General features: G+C 43.9%; 1 protein-coding gene across 1 annotated transcript; it reads right to left on the bottom strand.

Moving 5' to 3' along the window:
• Nucleotides 1-4,371: 4,371 nt before the first annotated feature.
• On the bottom strand, nucleotides 4,372-5,051 carry LOC125446416 (histone H2A-like). The gene has a single exon (XM_048519964.2). It carries the CDS (start codon nucleotides 5,044-5,046, stop codon nucleotides 4,657-4,659), a length of 390 nt encoding a protein of 129 aa, XP_048375921.1. The 5' UTR covers nucleotides 5,047-5,051; the 3' UTR covers nucleotides 4,372-4,656.
• Nucleotides 5,052-16,288: the final 11,237 nt, after the last annotated feature.

Genomic DNA, 16,288 nt, shown 5'->3' with positions numbered 1-16,288 from the left:
TGGAGCTCATCCATAGCTCTGCTGCCCCTCTCCTAATTCACGGCAGGTCAATTCATCCATCACTCCAAGGCTCACTGGCCTGTTTGGACAACACATCAACCTTAAATATCTCATCCCTGTTTCTGAATCCTTCCATGGCCTCTTTCCACCCCCAACGCTGAAAGGTAAGGGACCTACTCAAAAGGAAAACCTCTCGCCAAGTGTTTTGAGAACCATTTATAGAGCCATAGAGTCACACAGCACAGAAACAGACCCTACGGCCCAACCAGACCCTGTTCCCAAACTAAACTAGCCCCATCTGCCTGCATTTAGCCCATATCCCTCCAAATCTTTCCTATTCGTGTACTTATTCAAATATCTTTTAAATGTTATTAACTGTACCGCATCCACTATTTCATCTGAAAGTTCATTCCACCCACAAGACACTCTGCGTAAAAAAAAGTTGCTGCTCACTTCCTTTTTAAATTTTTCCTCTCTCACCTTAAATATATGTCCCCCCCAGTGAGTTTTGAACTCCCTCACCCTTGTTATTCACCTTATGTATGTTCCTCAAGATTTTATAAACCTCTAGAACCCTCCACCTCCAATGATTCAGTGAAAAAAGTCCCAGCAATCCAACTTCTCCCTATAACTCAAACGCTCCATTCCTTGTGGCAACATCACGATAAATGTCTCCTGACCCCTCCCCAGTTTAGTAATATCTTTCCTATAACTGGGTGATCGGAACTGGACACAGTGCTCCAGAAGAGCCCTCACCAACGTCCTGTACAACCACAGCTTGACAGGCAAAGGCCTGAGTAATGAAGGAAGGCGTACTAAATGCCTTCTTAGTCATCCTGCCCAAATGTGACTCAAATTTCAAAGAATTATGTACCTGAACCTGTAGGTCTCTTTGTTCGACAACACTACCCTAGGATCCTTCCAATAATTGTATCGGTCTGCTCCTGTGAATAAAGCTTAAGGAATAGGAACAAGTGGAGGCCATTCTGCCCTTCAACCCTTCTGCCATTCAATATGATCACGGCTGATCATCCAACTGAGTCCCCTATTCCCATTTTCTTCCTTGTATCCTTTGATCTCTTTGGCACTAAGAACTATATCTAATTTCTTCTTGAAAACATTCAATGTTTTGGCCTCAACCACTTTCTGTGGCACGGATTTCCACAGGCTTCCCACTTTCTGGGTGAAGAAATTTATCCCTATCTCTGTCCTAAATGGCCTGCCCTGTATCTTTAAACCATGACCCCCCTGGTCCCTGGTCTCCCTGGTCATTGGGAACATTCTTCCTGTGCTTATCCTGTCTAGTCCTGTTAGAATTTAATAAGTTTCGATGAAATCGCCCTCCTGCCACTCTTCTAAACTCCAGTAAATATAGTCCTAACTGATCCAGTCCCTCTCCACTCGTCAGTCATGGCACTGCAGGAATTAGTGCACTCCCTCCTTCCAGGGATCAATCTGGTCAACTCTGGAATTTTTAAAATGTAACTACAGGCTGTGGTTCCCATCATTCATTCTATTGCTAAGATATGCAGTTCTCCAGATCATCCTGTATTGAATATTTGTTCTTCTGTCTACATTTAATGATACAGGCTGTGAACTGCATGTTGCCCAACAACTCAAAAACACTGAGCCAATCTGTGATGGTCAACACCACTTTGCAGTGAACACATTACTGGTATTTAGCAATGAGCTGTCTCCCTGGTTAGGGCTCTTGTGGTGCAGTGATACGAGAATTAGCTTTATTGTCACATGTACTTGCATGAATACAGTTCAAAGTTTACAAGTTACCACTTACCTCAGGTATCAAGATATCTAGGTGCAGATTCTTAACTACAAATGCTTAGGGGAATTAAAAAATAAAGAAAATAAATAAATAAGAAGTCCAGCAATAAATTAGAAAAATAGAGAAATAGGAGTTTGGAATAGCCCAGAACACATCAGGCATCTCCTCGAGGCCGGGAGTTCGAGTCCGCGCTGAGGCCGAGGGTTCGAGTCCACGATGAGGCCGCGAGTTCAAGGCCACGCTGAGGCTGGGAGTTCGATCCCGCGCTGAGGCCGGGAGTTCGATCCTGTGCTGAGGCCGGGAGTAAGAGCCCGTGCTGAGGCCGGAGGTTTAAGCCCGCGCTGAGGCTGGGAGTTTGAGGCCGCGCTGAGGCTGGAAGTTTGAGCCCGCACTGAGGCCGGGAGTTCCAGCCCTGTAGATGGTGGGACAGGCTTTGGGGAGTCAGGAGGTGAGCTATTCACCACAGGATTCCCAGCCTCTGACCTGCTCTTTTAGCCGCTGTGTTTATGTGGTGAATCCAGTTGGGTTTTTGGTCTATGGTAACCCTCAAGGATGTTGATAAGAAGGGATTCGGTGATGGTAACACTATGGAATGTTAAGGGTCAATTGTTGGGAAAGTCTTATTGGAATTTCAATCAAAGTTCAAATGCGAGACAGAGCATGATGCCCAAGTTCAGATTAAGTTCCAGGACACAATCAAACAGAAATGTGATCTATCAATTCAAACTCAGTTAACGCAACCTGTTCAATCAGAGAACACAAGGTGGGTGTAGACACAATAAATCCAGGCTATTACTTTAAAATCTTATGTTTTCAAGTTCTGAAGGTTGTGATAAGAAGAAGGACCAGAATGTGTGTGTCTCCCTAACCAAAACATGTCAATACTGTAAAGTAACTGGCAAAGGAAGGGATTACACCACCAGTAACATAAAATATTATTCCACTTTTAGTTACCCAGTGATGTCTGAAATTATGGTGGAAGAAAATTCAATGATGGATTTCAAAGGAGAATTAGATAGATATTCAAAGTAAGCCAGAAAGAATGGTGGATGTGAATACAGTTACAATGTTTAAAAAACATTTAGATAATTTCATGAATAGGGAAGGTTTGGAGAGATATGGGCCAAGCACAGGCAGGTGGGGCTTGTTTAGTTTGGGATGATGTTCAACATCGACTGGTTGTACTGAAGCTTCTGTGCTGTATGACTCTATGGCTGGCTGATATCTAAGAAGCGCAGAATGCTTTGATTCTAGTGTTCCTTTGCAAAACAAGGCCATGTTAAAACTGAGGCAAAAGGACAGAGTGAAGCTACCTCCCTCCTACTCCCCCCTCCATCCCACCTTGAATGATGAAATGAGAATGAACATAGGATGTTGGTGCCTGAGACTGCGTTGGAGGCAGGTGCAATTTAGCTTTCTCCACATGGGACTTCAGCGGTCGATCTGACATAATGGGTGAGAAAGTACCAAATGTTCTTTCGAGCAGATGATGGCACCCGCGCGATGGGCCGAATAGCCCACTTTCTTCTGCCGCGATTCTAAACTAGGGATACCACAGGGCAGTGCAGTTGCTGTTAATGTAACATCAACAGGTTGTCTTGTATGGTCATTGCTGTAAATTTTACGGGTTGTGTTGTTTTGTTTTAACCTGTTTTTATTGTTGAATCGCTTTTGCATTTCTCTGTTAACGTGAATCCTGATGCGCATGTGAGACGAATAGGGCCTCAGTACTTTCAGGGTCTCTCCATTTATTGGCGCTTCCTCTCTCCCCTCAACGCGTTTCTCTAAAACCCGCGCGAAATCAGGCTCTTTCCCATTGGCTAGTGGGGAAAGCAGCCTCCTGATATGTTGAGAGTTCCATGCTCCGATTGGTCGGCGAGGAAGCGCATTCATTGGATGGTATTCCAGCTTGTGATTGGTTGTTTTTGGGTCGGAGCTGAGCCGTTTTAGGCCGTTCTTATGCAAATTGCCTGAAACTGTCTCATTGCGCGAGACTTGAATTTTTAAATTCTCAGCACGATCCAACGGTTTTAACCGTTTAAATATCAATCGCCCCGCTCTCTTTCGTTTCTACATCCCCCGTTAGAAAAACCAATTACCAGATAAAGCACATCATACACTGAAATAAAACTAAGTACTGCGGGAGCGGGACATCCGAACCAAGTACAGCCTCACACTTTGTTGTCTTGGATTCTCCAGCATCTGCAGTTCCCATTATCTTTGTTTCATATCGTACTAAGTTTCTCCTGCCTTAAAAAACGATTAACCTGAACTGGAACTCTCCCACTTCAATCGGGGGTAAACTCCTTGTTGTTTGTAACCAATGAGAACCTATTCGAAGACACGAATAAACTATTCTATGAAATATAGTGGACTACAGTTTAGAGATTGGAAATCGTAAAAAAAGTCTGAGAGAAATTCGGTCACAGTTGCTGTAGAAAGGTTATGATGAGATTAAAATCGATTTTGAAATGTCCACTCGGACTCCAAACAAAGCTCCTTTGAAAGAACACAGAGTAACGCATGTTTTCTTGCTAGATCCTTAAATTTTATTCATTATACTTGATAACTTTTTTTGACAAGTCGCTTTATAACTCAACACTGGCCCTGAATTCATATCGTTATAGTTGAAAGAACGCGAAACACACAGCACCCTGCAGCAATTATTGCGTTTAAGACAACCACATCCAGTGATTTGGAAAATGTCTTTCAAATATCGTATCTCGGAAAAACGTTCATCAGATTCTGGAAGAAACTTGCTCAAATCTTGTTAGACAATTCAGTTAAAGCTCTTGCAGAAAAAGTAGGCGGCTCTGAAAAGAGCCTTTGTTGGGTGTTGTAACTTCTGATTTTTCCTTTATCCCGCGTCTTCTTCAGGCGTAAACTTTGCTGGGGTGGCCCGTTTTCTTGGGAAGCAGCACGGCCTGAATGTTGGGCAAGACGCCGCCCTGGGCGATGGTAACCCCTCCCAACAGCTTGTTGAGCTCCTCGTCGTTGCGGATGGCCAGCTGCAGGTGGCGCGGAATAATACGAGTTTTCTTGTTATCCCGGGCCGCGTTACCAGCCAACTCGAGGATCTCGGCGGTCAGGTACTCGAGGACGGCAGCCAGATAAACAGGGGCTCCAGCTCCGACCCGCTCCGCATAGTGTCCTTTACGCAACAGGCGGTGGATACGACCGACCGGGAATTGGAGACCAGCTCGGGAGGAGCGGGTCTTGGCCTTAGCACGGCCTTTCCCTCCAGTTTTTCCACGACCTGACATTCTGACAAATAAAGCTCTAATTAGGTAGCCACGGCTGCCGTTCTTCCCTTTTATATCTTCTGCCGGGATTAGACTGCTGCAGTTTTGTATTGGTTGATTTACAACCCTTTGTTTCCGATTGGTTCTTCTTTCACGACGCAAGACGAAACAATCCAGCGTCTTATTTTAGCCAATGGGAACAGTCCTATCGTCCATCCTTCATTAGCATATCATTACATTCCATCATTATAGTTATTCGAAACTGAACTCCTGAATTTTATAAACTACTGACTCTTGTGGTTACATCGACTACACGAAACAGCCATAAGAAGTTGGAACATGAGTAGGCCGTTCGGCCCCTGGAGAGTGAGCACGGCTGATCCGACATTTCTCACGCCCAATATGCCCTTTCGTCCTCGACTCTCCTAAAGGGAAAACATCCTATCAACATTTACCCTGTCAAGCCCTTTAAGAATCCTATATGTTTTAAAGAGATCATCCCTCATTCTTCTAAACTGCAGTGAGTAGAGACGCAACCTTGATAATAAAATGTGAGGCTGGATGAACACAGCAGGCCAAGCAGCATCTCAGGAGCACATGAGATGCTGCTTGGCCTGCTGTGTTCATCCAGCCTCACATTTTATTATCTTGGAATTCTCCAGCATCTGCAGTTCCCATTATCTCAGAGACGCAACCTTTGCTGGCAAGGCAATCCATCCATGTCAGGAAGCATCGTTGTGAACTTTCCCTGACTGTCTTCAATGAAATTATACCTTCAAGAAGTGGACCAAAGCTGATCATAGAACTCCACATTTGATCTCACCAGCGTCTTGTACAGTTCAGTAAGACTTCCCTACTCTTGTACTCCAAGTGTTTTGACCTAAGAGACACATTCCTTTCGACTTCCAAATTGCCTGCTGCACTGTGCGATTTTTCTATGTTTCTTTCACAAGTTATCCTCAAGACTGTTTGCGCTTCAGCTTTCTGCAGTTTTAAAAATAATATTATACGTTATTTTGTCTCCCTTCCTAAATGAACAACTTCACACTTGTATTCCATTTGCAAACATTTTGTCTACTTACTTAACCTATTAGTAGCTTTCTATAAACTGTATCTCTTGCAACTTGCCTTTCCACACATTAATTTCTGTAGGACGTTGACTACCTTAACATATATTGTGAATAGTTAAGGTCCCAGCATTGATCCCTGTTGGAACCTTACTTATCACAGATTGCCAAGCTGTTAAATAACTCCTTTCTCCTCCTCACATCCTGCTTTCTGCAAATATCCTATTTCATTCTCACTATTTCTTGGATGCAGTAAGCCTGAGAGTTGAGAGCAAAACAGAATTCAACGATGCAGGGCCAAAGAAACTGAATAGAAATTAGGAAAATAAAATATGGAAGTAAATAAGTGAGACATATGTAAAACATGTAGCATAGCAGCTTCTTTTTGCCTGTAAAAAAAAGAAAAAAAGATTTGTAAAGACATTTGGAAGTCCATTATAGGCAGAGAAGGAGAATTTATAATGGGTAGCAACTAAATGTCAGAGGAATTAAGCACATATTTCATCCCATTTATGGTGAAACAAGTAAATAAAATATATTTTCTAGAAGTCGGTGAGAATCAAGGATACGCTGATGAGAAAGAGGAAGAAAAGATTTTATTTTGTATGGGTGTCACTGGAAAGGCCAGCATTTCTGGCACTTGAATTGTCTAGCTGTCTGGGGCATTTCAGAGGAAAGTTCAGTATCAACCACATTGCTATAGAGCTGGAGTCAAGTGGAGGCTATGCCAAGACTCGACAGTGGATTTCTTCTCCTAAAGGGTAGTAGTAAATCTGATGGTTTTTACAACGATCAATCAGTTACATAGTCACCATCAAGCCAGTTTTTAGCTCCAGAATTATTTCTTTTCATAACTGATCTTGAATTTCACTACCTGCCACAGTCTGATTTGGCTTGAGATTCTGCATTATCAGTCCAGTGACATTTCTGGTATGTCACCACAACTCCAATGTATTACTAAAAAAGTAAGATTGGAGAAAATAATGGGACTGAAAGTTGATAAATATGCTGGGCCTGAAAGATATACACTTCCGAGTGTTGAAGGAAGTGGCTGCAGGGAAAGCATTGATCATCACCTTTCAAATTTTTACAGATTCACGAAAGATATCTGTAGATTAGCAGATAGCAACGGTCACCCCACTATTTAAGAAAAAGGGAGAGAAAAGTGAATGGGAATCTACAGAGCCATTAGGCTTGCATCAGAGATAATGGGAACTGCAGATGCTGGAGAATCCAAGACAACAAAATGTGAAGCTGAATGAACACAGCAGGCCAAGCAGCACCTCAGGAGCACAAAAGCTGACAAGCTAACTAATCAAGTAATGGTAGGATTAAGGGGAGTCAGCACAGAATCTCAAAATGGAAATCAACTTTGTCAGAGCGTTTTTTTAAAGGATACAACTTGTAGTGTAGACAAGAAAAAGTAGTGGAAATAGTGTGCTTGGATTTTCAGAAGATTTTTGATGAAGTGCCAAACGGAAAATTAGTAAATAAAATTAAAGCGTGTGAGATTATTTGCTGGCAATACACTGGTGTAGGTTGATAACAGCTAAAAGACTGAAAAAAAAAGGCAGACAGCCTGAATACATACACAGGAACAAAAACAAAGTTGCTGGAAAAGCTCAGCAGGTCTGGCAGCATCTGTGAAGAAAAAAAGAGTTAATGTTTGGGGTCAGGTGACCCTTCCTCAGAACTGATAGTGGCTGGGAAAACGTCAGCTTCTATGCAGAAAAAAGGGGACGTGTAGGGAGTAAATCATAGGATGGTGCCTAAAGAGAGAGAAGAGTGTTGGACAGACAGAGAGTTGATAACAATCAGGCTGGGAGTGCTGTTAATGGGGACTATTACTGACTAACAAAAAGGGGGTGTGTAATGGCAGGCTATGTGGTAACCAGGCCTGGCAGGTGGGCTGGGGGCTGGGACATGGGATAGTTTAGGCCCTAAAATTATTAAACTCGATATTGAGGCCGGAGGGCTTCAGGGTGCCCAGCAGAAAATGAGGTGTTGTTCTTCCAGCTTGCACTGAGATTCACTGGAACAATGCAGCAGGCCTGAGACAGAGATGTTGGCCAGGGAACAGGGTGGTGCCTGAAAGTTGCAGGCGACTGGAAGTTCAGGGTGATTTTTGCGAGCAGAATGTAGATGTTCTGTGAAGCAGTTGCCTAGTCTATGGTTCATTTCCCCAATATAGAGGAGACGACATTGTGAGCAGCAAATGCAGGAGACTAGATTCTGGGAAGTGTGGGTGAAGTGTTGCTTCACCTGGAAGGTGAGCTTCGGTCCTTGGATATTGGGGATGGAGGGGGTAAATGGGCAGGTGTTGCCAGTTACAGGGGAATGTACCAGAGGGGTGAGTGGCAGGGTGGCGGGGGCTGCGGAGTTGTTGGAGATGAAGGAAGTGGGGCCAGTGTGTCCCAGAGGGAACGGTCCCTGAGGAAGGTGGACAAGGGAGGGGAGGGGAATATGTGTCTGGTGGTGGCATCTTGCTGGAGGTGGCAGAAATAGTATCTGATGATCACCTGGATGTGGATGTTGATGGGATAGTAGGTAAAGACAAGAGGAACCCTATTGCTGTTGCGCTAGGGAAGAGAAGGGGTGAGAGTGGAAGTTTGGGAGATGGGTTGGGCCTGGTTGAGGGCCCTGTCAACAATGGAGCTGGGGAATTCTCAGTTGAGGAAGAAGATGGGCATTTCGGAGGCTCCCTTGTAGAATTTGGCCTCATCTGAACATATGCGACAGAGACAGAAGAACTGAGAGAATGGGATGGAATCTTTACAGGAAGTGGGGTGTGAGGATGTATGGTCCAGGTCTGTGGGAGTCGATGGGTTTGTAATGGATATTAGTGGCCAGTCTATCCCCAGAAATGGAAACAGAAATATTGAGGAAGGGAAGGGAGCAGTCAGAGACAGACCATGTGGAAGTGAGGGCAGGGTGGAAATTGGAAGCAAAATTGATGAAGTTTTCCAATTACAGATGAAGGAGGGAAGCAGCCCCAATGATATCATCAATGTATCGGAAGAGAGTTTGGGTGGGATCTGGAAAAGGGCTCGAACAAGGAATGTTTCAGGTACCCCATGAAGAGACAGGCGTAACTGGGCCTATGCGGGTAACTATAGCCACCCCTCTGACCTGACGAAAATGAGACGAGTTAAAAGAGAAGTTGTTGAGGGTGAAGACAAGCTCGGCCAAGCGGAGGAGGGTGGTGGTGGGTGGGGATACTCCAGGAAGAAGCAGAGAGCACTAAGCCTGAATACATGGAACATTCTGATAATGACAGGATATTACAAAGGCAGGACTTATATAAAAATAAAGGTAATAAAGTACAGTCTTTGGTGGTGTTGTGGAACAGGTACATAATTCTTTGAAATCCGTGCCACATGTAGACAGGATGGTGAAAAAGGCATGCTTGGCTTCATTGCTCAGACCGTTGAGTATAGCAGTTAGGGTGTTATGTTGAGGTTTTACTGCACATTGGTGAGACCTGTTCTGGAGTACTGCGTCCAGCTCTAGTTGCCCAGTAATAGCTAGGATATTATTAAGCTGGAAAGGGTTCAGAAGAGATTTACCAGGATGTTGCTGGGTATGGAGGATTTGAGTTACAAGGTGATGCTGGATAGACTAGAATGTTTTCCACTGGAGGGGTGATCTTCTGGATATTTAAAAAAATCATGAGTTAAGGATAAGGTGAATGGCAAGTGTCTTTTCCCTAGGATGGGATTTCAAGATTAGGGGCATATTTTTAAGGTGAGAGAGAAAGACTTCAAAAAGATATGAGAGGCATTTTTGTTTTAAAACAGAGAGTAGTTCATGTGTGGAATGATCTTCCAGAGGAAGCATTGGATGTGGGTACAATTTCTATGGTGGAACATTTTGACAAGTATATGAATGAGAATGGTTTGGAGGGATATGGGCCAAGTGCAGGCAGGTGAGACTAGTTTGGCTTGGGATGATGGTCAGCATGGACTGGTTGGAACGAAGAGTCTGCTTCCGTGTTGTATGACTATGTGACCATGACTCTATAATTTAAATTGTGGGACCAGTGCTAGATCCATAACTGCAGTCCATCTTAATGATTCAGATTTGGAAATCAAGTATAGTATTTCCACATTTTGTGTTGGCGCAAAACTTAGATGAAAGTGTGAATTGTGAAGACGATCAATGGACGTTTTGGGAGATTTTGTCTTGTTAAATGATCGGACAGGATGACACACGAAACATTGTGTAAGACTGTAAATTTATCCACTTCAGTAGGATAAAAAACACAGAAGTGTGAAATGTTTGTTAACTGGTGTGGCAAGTAAGGTTAGGGAGAATCCAAAGAGATTCTATAAACGCATTAAGGACAAAAGAGTAACTAGGGAGAGGACAGAGCCCGTTAAAGATCAGCCAGGCCATGTATGTGTGGAAATGCAGGAGATAGTTGAAGCACTAAACAAGTGTTTCCATTAGTGTTTCCTATGGAGAAGGATATGAAAGTGAGAGAAATTGGGGAAATAATAGCGATATCTTGGAAAGTATCCATATTACAGAGAAGGAGGCGCTGGGAGTTTTAAAACACTAAAGGTGGATAAATCTTTGGGAGCTGATCAGATTTACTCCAGAACTTTGTGGGAGGCTAGGAAAAATATTGCTGGGCCCCTCGTTGAGATATTTGTATCATTGACAGCCACGCCCAAGGTGCTGGAAAACTGGAGGGTGGCTAATGTGGTGGCATTATTGAAGAAAGGTGGTAAGGAAAAGCCAGGGAATTATAAACTGGTGAGCCAGACGATAGAGATGGGTTAGTTGTTGGAGGTGATTGTGATGGAATGGATTTACATGAACTTCAAGAGTAGGCATCCCAGCACACACAAATGAAGCTGTGCGCAAACACTATTTAAAAGGGCAACAGCACACTGCAGCAACGCGGAACTACGTCAAAAGGAAGAAGAATACCTCTTCCAGATATTCATGGATAATGGATATCCAAAGGACTGGGTTAGAAGATGTCTACACGAACAGCATGAGAAAGATTACACACCCTGACACACTCATCAGATTGCCCTATATCAGAGACACGTCAGAACTCACCACAAGATTCCAACAACTGCTGGGCTTCAGAGTGGCATACACAAGTCCACATTAACCCTACAACAACTGCTCACCCACTGTCTGCCATGGACAGGACCAATGTTATGCACAAGATCACCTGCAGAGACTGTGAGAAACACTACATTGGGCAAACAGGAAGAAAACTAACAAGAGAACTTGAACACCAATTGGCTACAAAAAGACACGACTAATACTCAGTCATCTCAATCCACATGGGCAAGGAGAACCACCATTTCAACTGGGACAACACCAAGATCCTGGGACAGGCTTGGCAGAGAAGGCACGAGAATTCCTAGAAGCCTAGCGCTCCACGAAGCATGCTATTAATAAACATATTGAACTCGATCCCATATACATTCCACTACCAAGGAAAAGCGGGAGTGAGGCAATCCATCTCAACGGACCCCAGAGTTTAGAAACCAGGTGGGAAAACACACCGATGCTTCATCTGAGGCAGCATTAAGGATTACCTAGCAAGGTAACAAAACATCTGCGAAACAAGAAACCAGCTGGGTGAGCCAACCAATCTCAACACCCACAACCCGAGCTACAAATCTACTCTAAAGCCTTAACGGCAAGGAATAGTTAGGGATAGTCAACATTGCTTTGTGCATGGAAAATCTCCCAAACTTGTTTGAGTTCTTTGAACAGGTGACAAAGATGATTGATAAAGGCAGGGTAGTGGATAATGTCTATTTGAGCTTCAGCAAGGCATTTGATAAGGATCCGCATGGTAGGCTGACTAGCAAGGTTAGATCACATGGAGGTAGGGTTGGTAAGTTTGCAGGAAGTGTAGTAGATAGTGAAGAAATTTACCTCACAGTACGACTGGACCTGGATTGGATCAGCAGATGGGCTGAGGAGTGGCACCTGGAGTTTAATTTAGATAAATGTGAGGTGATGCATTTTGGTAGGACAAATCAGGGCAGGACTTACACAATAAATGGTAAGGTTGCTGAACAAAAAGACTTTATAAAGGTTCATAAAATCATGAGAAGCAAGCATTGGGTGAATAGCTAAGGTCTTTTTCCCAGGGTAAGGGAATCCAAAACTAGAGGTCATAGGTTTAAGGTGAGAAGGGAACAATTTGAAAGGGACCTAATGGGCAACTGTTTCACTCAGGTGGTGGACAAATATGCATTGAGGTGCCAGAGGAAGTGGTGGAGGCTGGTACAATAACAACATTTAAAAGTCATTTGTTTGGGCATATGAATAGGAAATGTTTAGAGGGATTTGAGTCAAGGCTGGCAAATAAGACGAGATTAATTCAGGATATCTGGTCAGCATGGATGAGGTGGGCCGATGGGTCTGTTTCTGTGCTGTAGATCTCTATGGCTCTGTGACTCTATGGTGAGCATTGATGTCCAAATGAACTTGGGTGTCCTTGACCATGAGTCACTAAAAGCTACAATGAAGGTGCGACAAGCAATTGGGAAGACATATGGTATTACTGCATTTATTCTGAAAGAATTTGGGTACAGGAGTAAAAATGTCTTGCTGTATTTGTACAGAGCCTTGACGAGACCTCACCTGGACTATTGTGTAAAGTTTTGGTCTCCTTAATGTGAAAGATTTCCTTATCATAGGAGAACAACAGAGCATCGTCGGATTAATCTCTTGGATTGTGGGGCTGTCTTATTGGGGAAAATTGAGGAAACTGGAGTTAGACCGTAAGACGTAGGAGCAGGAGTTAGTCTATTCAGCCCATTGAGTCAGCTCCACCATTCAATCATGGTTGATAAGCTCTCAACCCCAATATCCCACTTTCTCCCAATAATCCTTGAACCCCTTGACAATCAAGATTAAATATGTTCAATGACCTGGCCTCTGCAGACTTCTGTGGCAGTTAATTCCATAGATTCACCTCCCTCTGGCTGAAGAAGCATCTCCTTACCTCCGTTCTAAAAGGTCTTCCCTTTATTCTAAAGCTGTACCCTCAGGTCCTAGTCTCTCCTAAAAATGTCCCAAAGTCCACTCTGTCCAGGCCAATCAGTCTTATGTAAGTTTCAATTAGATCGCCCCTCGTTCTTCTAAACTCCATCGAGTATAGACCTAGAGCCTTCAAATATTCCTCACATGTTAAGCTTTTCATTCCTGGGACCATTCTTGTGATTGTCCCCTGAACCCGCTCCAGGGCCAGTACATCTTTCCAGAGGTACGGGGCCTCAAGCTGCACACAATACTCCAAATATGGCCTGACCAGGGCCTTATAAAGCCTCAGAAGTACATCCCTGCTTTTATACTTATATCCTCTCAAAATAAGTGCCAAAGTTGCATTTGTCTTCCCAACTACTGACTCAACCCGCAAGTTTACCGTGAGAGAAACCTGGACTAGAACTCTCAAGTCTCTTCACACTCTGAATTTTCTCACCATTTAGAAAATAATCGATACCTCTATTCTAACCAAAGTGCATGCCGTCACACTTGCCCCAGGGTACTCCATCTGCGTCTTCTTTGGTCAATCTCCTAACCTGTACAAATCCTTCTGCAAAATCTGATTGAAATGTACAAAGTTCTTTCAGAGTATCCAGGGTGTTTGCAGAGGTAATTTCTCTTGGCCCAGGTATGTAGGTCCAGGAGACAGAGTCTTAGAATAAGTGGCAAGCTATTTAAGACAAAAATGAGGAAGAGCATCTTCACTTGGAGGCTGATCCATCTTTGTAGTATCAGAGGGCATTGAAGAACAATGATTGAGCAGGCTCAAGACAGAAATCATTTGATGTCGAGGTATTAAGGAATGTTGGGTCAGTGCATGAAAAATGAAATGATCTAGTTGAATAAACTGGAGGGGCTGACTGACATCTTCCTGTTCTTACATCCAATGCCCTCAATAACTGACACAATTATCTTCTACTTTTCTGATGCACTTCCCCTCCCACAAAATCGCTAACTAAATAATGAGTTAGATAGCAAGAGCTGCAGATGCTGGAGTCAGAGACAACACATGTGGAGCTGGAGAAACACAGCAGGCCAGAAGCATTAGAGGAGCATTTCAAAACGTCGACTTTCCTGCTCCCCTGATGCTGCCTGGCCTGCTGTGTTCCTCCAGATCCACACTGTTGTATCTAAATAATGAGGTCTTGCTTATGGTAATACTCTTTAAAAAGTAGTTTGTTTTGTGTAATCCAGAACAAATTTATCCTGAAAGACAAATGCAGATGAAAGATATATAGGAGATTTATAAGCAATCCTTTGGGCACCAGTAAACATTGTGAAGCAACTGTGTCACATACAGTGGATTACACTCTGAAAAATAAGTCATTGTTATGTGACTCCTTTAGGAACAAACGAGTGGATGGTCTTGAAACAAAAACACCTAGAATTTTCAGCTCATTGTGATTTTTTTGCCCCTTCTGGCTGTGCCCCACGTTCAGGCATGCGCCTTGATATGTTCGCAATCCAAGAATTAGGCGCCAGCTCAGGGGGAGCAGGCCATCAAATTAGCCCAGGCTTTCCCCTTCTGCTTTGCTGTAACCGAAATTTTTAATTGCAAAAATACACTTTATTCGAAAAAATATACGTACACAGACACTAAAGCAGCTCTGTGTAGTATTTTCAAAACAAAATGGAATTTGACATTTCCTGCAGTAGCAAAACGAAAAGCATTTCCTACTCATGCAGGACACTACATACATTTGAGCGGATCCTCGGTATACTTTCTGTCAAAGACATAAGACAGTACATTTTCCTCACTGCGCCCTCGGACACTAACCTCCCTGTCAGTTGTATCGACAGTATCTTATATACATACACGCGACCTTACATGGGACTGAAATGTCACCTTCTGATTGGATAAGGTGTTAGTGACATTAAGCGATTAGAAGAAAGATATCTGTGCGTCCGCCGATTGCTCCTGTCGTTACCCGCTGTCTCTGTTCGAATAAAAACTCGAACAACTGCTGACAGTGTTCCCTGACCAACATCTGTCTCGGGCTTGCTGCAGAGCCCGAGCGAAGCTGGAAGAACACCACCTCATTTTCCGCTTGGGAAATCCCGCGGCTTTCTGGACCCTACATCGAGTTTAAGAATATTTGATTTTGAGGCAACTTCTCGCATGTCCTCACCTCAACCCACTGACCCGGCCTTGCTATCTATCACATGTGCTATTACACACTTTCTATCGTTAGCTACTAATAGTCCCCAGTAGCAGCTACTCATCCTCCCAGGCTAATCTCTCTCCTTGGGGCGCTATCTTCGCCTTTCGCTTATTCGGTGCCCACTCAGCCATCCCCACCCAATCTTCAGTTTTAAAAAAAAACTTTCCTGACTACCATCAGATCCGTGGGTGACTGGCTGTCTCCAGATGCTGCCAGACCTGTTGAGTTTTTCGAATTAGTTTTGGTTCGCCTATATTCACTTAAAAGAGGCACTGGTCTGATTTAGTAAATGATTTCATGTCGGAATTGATGAAAAGTCCTGACAATACTCATTGAGCAACATGCGAAAAGGAGCATGGCCATTCTTTTTAGGTCCTTTCAAACTCGAAATATTAATCTATATTTCCACACCTGCATCAGCACACGCTACAAAGTAAGATGTACCTATGTCCTCGTAAGATGCATGAAATATGTTTACGACTTAAACACTAAAATCTTCTCAGTCCAGTTATTGTCTGAGTTATTTGCCTCCAACTTGTGAAAGCTCTTTCACGTCGAAAATGCGAGTGGCTCTCAAAAGAGCCTTTTCTCATTGAACTGTCTCTGCTCCTGCACTTTTATCTTCTCTTCATCGCAGTTACCTGCTTCCTCCCCCGGAGTCTGCACCCAGTCGTTGTCGCCCGGCTGGACGGTTTTTTCGTCTTGGCCACTGCTTTTATTTTCTTCCTGGGACTCCTCGCAGTTATTTTTGTCGAGGTTTTCGAGATCTTGGCTGCTGCCGGCACTTTCCTGATACTTCTGGCGCTGCTCCCAGCCCTTCTAGTCTGTCTTTCTCTGTTCTTTTTCAGCACCAGGCGCGGGTGCAAGGAGACCGAGGAGCCTTTGTTAGCCACGGTACTATAGGACGGGTCCAGTTGGCTGGGACCGCCCCTCGATTTGTATCCCGCGGTCGCAGGGGTTTTCTTCGGTTTGGCTGGCGGCTGGCATTCCCCGGTGGCGGCTCCCGCC

This window comes from Stegostoma tigrinum, chromosome 34 (genome assembly GCF_030684315.1).
Source record: "Stegostoma tigrinum isolate sSteTig4 chromosome 34, sSteTig4.hap1, whole genome shotgun sequence".
Classification (NCBI taxonomy): domain Eukaryota; kingdom Metazoa; phylum Chordata; class Chondrichthyes; order Orectolobiformes; family Stegostomatidae; genus Stegostoma; species Stegostoma tigrinum.
This window is presented reverse-complemented; position numbering and strand designations above follow the sequence as displayed.